This window comes from Sinocyclocheilus grahami, unplaced genomic scaffold (assembly GCF_001515645.1).
Source record: "Sinocyclocheilus grahami isolate Dianchi unplaced genomic scaffold, SAMN03320097.WGS_v1.1 scaffold634.1, whole genome shotgun sequence".
Classification (NCBI taxonomy): Eukaryota; Metazoa; Chordata; class Actinopteri; order Cypriniformes; family Cyprinidae; genus Sinocyclocheilus; species Sinocyclocheilus grahami.
In genome coordinates this window covers 85,815-91,888 of record NW_015505813.1, presented here as the reverse complement: position 1 = coordinate 91,888, position 6,074 = coordinate 85,815, and the positions used below count along the sequence as shown (strand labels likewise).

Sequence of the window (6,074 nt, the reverse complement as noted above, 5' to 3'; positions counted from 1 at the left end):
TTTATTCTTGCTTAGTATTGTTGTCTTTGTCGAATCCGCCGGCCACCGCTCACTCAAGCCCGCTGTGTGTGACGCTGTGTTTTTCGTTGTAAAAGCAAAACTACTTTGTTTGGCCTTCCAAACGAGGACACAACTAGAAATCAGTGGTTAAGTTGTATTTACAACACTGTTTGAGAAAAGTTCAACCCAAATATTCAGATGTGTGCAGCACATTTTATGGAGGACTGTTTCCTGATCCTGGGAGAGTAGACTACAATGCCGGCTGTTCTGACTCACAGACTGTAAGTACACTTTCATATTTAAAGAATTTGCCACTGACGATTCAAACGCGAATTTTGAGCAGTGTAGAGTACAACAGCTTGTTGTTTGTCGTTTCTCCGATCACAAATGCAGACATGATTTTATATTTACGCAGCGCGATACGCAATGCAAAACAATGCATAAAAAGACAGTATAAGTCGTTATAATCAGTAATATGTCCCCACTGGATGCAACAAATGCCTCATTTGTAATGGGTTTTATTGGTGTTGTCTCATCGCGCCGGGACACGGCATCACAGTGTGTTAAGGGGCATAACATTTCCGTCACACGCTTGAGGTATTCAGCCAATCACAATGCACTGGATAGCTGGCCAATCAGAGCACACCTGGCTTTTCAGACAGATGAGCTTTGTAAAAATCAGGGCATAGAGGAGAAACGATAATGTAGGCCTACGTGGAAAATAATGTGTTTTTTGAACCTTAAACCGCATAAACACATTGCGTTATACACCAAATACACAACAAAATGTTATTTTTAGCAACGTCATACGGCCCCTTTAAGGAAGTGAAACGTCGAATAATAAGGTTTCTGAAAAAGCAGAAGCAGAAGTTTTAAATAGCCTACCACCTGAAAGAAAAACGCAGAACATCTGTCTAAATGTTGACAATTTCCACATATATATAAATAACTCTCTATAACCATGGAGACACTTCCGTTTAAAAGCCAGACAAGTCATTCGACATAACCGATATATAATCACGACTTTTTTATCACGTTAAGCTCGAGTTAATCAAATGTCTATGACGTGGCCAGGACAAAACCTAAAGGGGTCATATGATGCTGCTAAAAAGAAGACTTCCCTCCCTCCTTAACTAACCTTAAAAAGGAGAAAAAGGTGTTCAAACTAAAACGGCACCCTCCCCCTACATTCCCCAAACAAAAGAAAAGGAAGTAAAGATACCAAATGTATCCATCAGAAACACAATACAAACGAAAACACGAAAAGATTACACAGATTAATTTCTCTTTCTACTAAGAAACACTTCACTATAAAGCCTTGAGCACACTTACTCAAAACAACACAATATAATAGCATAAGTCTGGGAAAGCAGCAGGAAGAATTCATCCCAGCAAAACCGAAGTCTTTCTTCACTCCACAGATCCACTGCTGCTTATATCTCCGCTCGAGTAAAAGTGTGACTATTTTTTTTCTGGATCATTTAACCTTTTTGAGTCATGTCCATGATTTTCATAGCAAGTGCAAAAACCTTTATCAAGTTCGTACAACTCAGATGAAGTAATAAGTTCTAAAAAAAACCAAAACATACAATATTTTGGTCAAAAATGACAAAACGGCACCAGAGGGTTAATACAATTTTTATTTATAGGTTGAAAATACTGTGTGTATTCTCCTCTGGATACTTTTTGTCACTATTATAAGCGCCTCAGCCACAATATTTGACCTTGTTTTTGTGTAAATTCTGTAATCTGTAATGTAAAACACAATTCCATGGAGTTAGAAAACAGCAAGGGCTTGTCTGATAATATTGCAGATGGCAATAGTTGCCAGACAGTTGCAAGGCAGGATTGGGTTGTAACCAAGGCAGGGCTTACCGATGGGTCAGTTAATGCAGTGCACAAAACTTGACAAAATCCAGCATGCATCTTACTTTTATATTTTTATTTTGTCGTATCACAGTTATATTGGGCTGGGAGACCAATAATAAGTACATGGTGAAGAACAGTGTGGGGCAACAGGTGTTCTTTGTGGCTGAGGAAAACGACTGCTGTAATAGACAGTTCTGCGGACCACTGCGCTCATTCGTCATCCATGTTCAGGATAACATAGGGCAGGAAGTGATGACACTCACTCGTCCTTTGAAGTGCGGAAGCTGCTGTTGTCCCTGTTGCCTGCAAGAGGTAATACGTATTTTGGTTCATGAAGCCACATTCTGTGTTGTAACTCTGACTTTTATTCAGGTTTCAAAGCCTTTGACTTGAATCTCAGGCTTCATTGTTAAAGATAAAAACTTGAAAGATTGTAGTTTCAAACTAGATTCATGTAGATTGTAGATTCATGGACTATCATTATCGTGCTGTTTGTGTAGAAAAAAAAAGGTGCTTTGGATAAAATCCTTTTACAATCCATGCGTACACTACTGTACAAAAGTTTGGGTTTGGTAAGATTAAAAAAAAATTATACGTTTTTGAAGAAATTCTCCTAATGCATCTTAAATTTGAATTCAACTCTTTAAATTATTAATGTATTAAAACAAAACCCAGACTTTTGAACAGGAGTGTACATTGACTTGAGTACACATCTTCTATGATGAGGATGTTTTCAATTGCTTAAAATTAAAATGAATTACTTTTTGGCGTGCATAAAGAAAGCCTCATTAAAAGTTTGAAATGGCTTCAAAAAATGGCTTCACTGCTTAATAATATTGCATACATTGTCTAACTAATTAAAGTGCCACTAACATGCAGGAAAATTAATACATACATACATACATACAAACATACAGTAAAATAGGAAATAATACCATAGTGAGGACCTCTGTAGATTTTAATGACTGCGTGTCAAGGTCAATAAATCTTTTAAAATATCAGGAAATTTTAATGAAAATGCCGTATCACAGTTATATTGGGCTGGGAGACCAATAATAAGTACATGGTGAAGAACAGTGTGGGGCAACAGGTGTTCTTTGTGGCTGAGGAAAACGACTGCTGTAATAGACAGTTCTGCGGACCACTGCGCTCATTCGTCATCCATGTTCAGGATAACATAGGGCAGGAAGTGATGACACTCACTCGTCCTTTGAAGTGCGGAAGCTGCTGTTGTCCCTGTTGCCTGCAAGAGGTAATACGTATTTTGGTTCATGAAGCCACATTCTGTGTTGTAACTCTGACTTTTATTCAGGTTTCAAAGCCTTTGACTTGAATCTCAGGCTTCATTGTTAAAGATAAAAACTTGAAAGATTGTAGTTTCAAACTAGATTCATGTAGATTGTAGATTCATGGACTATCATTATCGTGCTGTTTGTGTAGAAAAAAAAAGGTGCTTTGGATAAAATCCTTTTACAATCCATGCGTACACTACTGTACAAAAGTTTGGGTTTGGTAAGATTAAAAAAAAATTATACGTTTTTGAAGAAATTCTCCTAATGCATCTTAAATTTGAATTCAACTCTTTAAATTATTAATGTATTAAAACAAAACCCAGACTTTTGAACAGGAGTGTACATTGACTTGAGTACACATCTTCTATGATGAGGATGTTTTCAATTGCTTAAAATTAAAATGAATTACTTTTTGGCGTGCATAAAGAAAGCCTCATTAAAAGTTTGAAATGGCTTCAAAAAATGGCTTCACTGCTTAATAATATTGTATACATTGTCTAACTAATTAAAGTGCCACTAACATGCAGGAAAATTAATACATACATACATACAAACATACAGTAAAATAGGAAATAATACCATAGTGAGGACCTCTGTAGATTTTAATGACTGCGTGTCAAGGTCAATAAATCTTTTAAAATATCAGGAAATTTTAATGAAAATGCAAGGTAGCTGAGGTTGAGGTAATACCTTGAGTTTGTGATGTTATTAATAATAATAATTCATAATTCAACATACACTTTTTGGGCACTCGTGGACAATTTTAGATGTCTTTGACCCTGTTAATATTGTAGACCATTGCTGAATAAACATCCAGCCTCTGCATGTCATGCTTTCAAATCATCTTCACCAATGTACTGTAACGAATGATGTGTTGCATGATGGGTACTCAGCTAAGCCACCATCATGGGTCATGCTTGTGATTGAATTAACAGCTTAAATGCAACCTTTAAGTTGTGAATAATTATACAGATCTACTATATTTCAAGAATAATTATGCCTAAATTCAAATCACTGTTTATGTGTCTTTACTGTCGCCCTCTTAGCTTGAAATCCAGTCTCCACCGGGGAACCCGATTGGATATGTGATCCAGAACTGGCATCCTTTCCTTCCTAAGTATACCGTACAGAATGAGAAGAAAGAAGCAGTTCTGAAGATCGTGGGGCCGTTCTGTTCATGCAGATGTTGCGCTGATGTGAACTTTGATGTATGAAGCATACAAGACGGGAAGATTGATAACAGTTTGATTTGGTTTTTGATCTTGGTCATAAAACCATGTGATCCTTCCATAATACATACAACAAAACATTTTTCATGATCATAAATAGTTCTTTTTTGTGTCTAAACAGGTTTTGTCCATGGATGAAACAACAAAGGTGGGCAGAATCTCTAAACAATGGACAGGTCTGGTGAGAGAAGCTTTCACCGATGCAGACAATTTTGGAATCTCCTTTCCTATGGATCTGGACGTGAAGATCAAAGCTGCTCTTTTTGGAGCCTGTTTTCTCATAGTAAGCAAAAATAAGGCATTGATATGCATCAACATAGTTCTGGTTAGACCAGTTTATATTTTTCTAATGTTGCTCTATAAGCTCTGCGTGTTTCAGCATAGTGAATAATCTGATATTCTTCTTCTTTTGTAGGACTTCATGTTCTTTGAACACAGTAAATAAATGTATTTTCTGGATGTCATGTAAGTACATTGATATTGCATAGGGATATTTTAAAATGACAACAACATGATTTGTGAATGCATATTTTTAATTATTGTCTTTCAATTAGTATTTCAGGTTGAATTTTGAACTCCTTACTCTGAATATGTTAACCATGGATTCAAATGTGGATCACTCAGCTAAAAATTATATTACATATATTACTATGTACATTAAATTACAGAGTATATTCATTCACTACTGCTCATGAGCCACCACTAGGTGACAGCAGTTCCCTTTACAATAATACTGAGATGCTTTCCGTATCAACAAAGTACCTGCTCTAAATGTATTGGCAAAAAATTAACTACAAACTATTAAAGAGACTTTTTTATACACAGTCTAAACAAACTTGTAACAAGCAAAATGTTGATTGCTTAATTTTGCTCCATATTTGTTTTTATTTGAATAAAGTGTTATAGATCAACATCTGCTTCCAATGTTTGCATTTGTCATTCTTACAAATGTGTTATAAAATGACCATTGCTTACAGGTATAGGGGTAAAGCATATTATATTAATAATAATTAATTAGATAATAAATAAAACAGTGCAATTATTCTGATTATTCTTAATAACTTTCAAAGTTTCGTTTTGCACCCATGTCTTATTCCCAAAGTGCTCTTCAACTCCTCATTATGCCATCTTGGAATTAGATAATGAATAACAATTTCACTTTTTTTACATTTGCTTTCTTGTTATTCAAATGTTCACGTTGCTCAGCAACAAGGCCTCATTTACAGCCAATAAAAAGCTGTTTGCTTTACCTCAGAAGGAAACATTCGAAATGATGCTTGAAAGAAGTCCTTAGTCTTATCCCTTGTCATTTCAAGGAAAGAAATAGATGCTTATCTGTAGACGTTTTACTAAAATTAATATTTTTGCAATAAATGACAACTGGGGTTAGAAAGAAAAAATAAGAAGGACCCCACAAAATTCCCCTTTCACTTCTAGAATGCTGTACTATGGTCATAATAGCACACAACATTTTTATTCTGCTATTTGTGCAGTATATGCACATTTTCTGCATGCGTACCCTGTCAGAAAAAAAAAAGGTATAAACGTTATCATCGTGACAGTGCCCTTTCAAAAGATATAAATATGCACCATTTAGGTACTAATATACATCAGTAATATGTACCTTTAAAGTACTAATAGAGTCTCTAGGGGTAAAAATGGTACAAAAGTGTATCTTTGAAAA

General features: G+C 35.5%; 1 protein-coding gene across 1 annotated transcript; it reads left to right on the top strand.

The window, feature by feature from the left end:
- The first annotated feature begins 2,904 nt into the window (after positions 1 to 2,904).
- Positions 2,905 to 5,255, top strand: LOC107558181 (phospholipid scramblase 1-like). The gene is made up of 5 exons (XM_016241801.1): positions 2,905 to 3,121; positions 4,208 to 4,369; positions 4,512 to 4,673; positions 4,806 to 4,855; positions 4,945 to 5,255. The coding sequence occupies exons 1-4, from the start codon at positions 2,933 to 2,935 to the stop codon at positions 4,833 to 4,835; spliced, it is 543 nt and encodes a 180-aa protein (XP_016097287.1). The 5' UTR covers positions 2,905 to 2,932; the 3' UTR covers positions 4,836 to 4,855; positions 4,945 to 5,255.
- The last annotated feature ends 819 nt before the right edge of the window (positions 5,256 to 6,074 follow it).

Excerpts from the sequence above, each read along its gene's own strand:
- LOC107558181 (XM_016241801.1), top strand. The coding sequence starts at position 2,933 with ATGGTGAAGAACAGTGTGGGGCAACAGGTGTTCTTTGTGGCTGAGGAA. Across the intron at positions 4,370-4,511 it reads GCGCTGATGTGAACTTTGAT|GTTTTGTCCATGGATGAAAC; the intron begins GTATGAAGCATA and ends GTGTCTAAACAG. Across the intron at positions 4,674-4,805 it reads TTGGAGCCTGTTTTCTCATA|GACTTCATGTTCTTTGAACA; the intron begins GTAAGCAAAAAT and ends CTTCTTTTGTAG.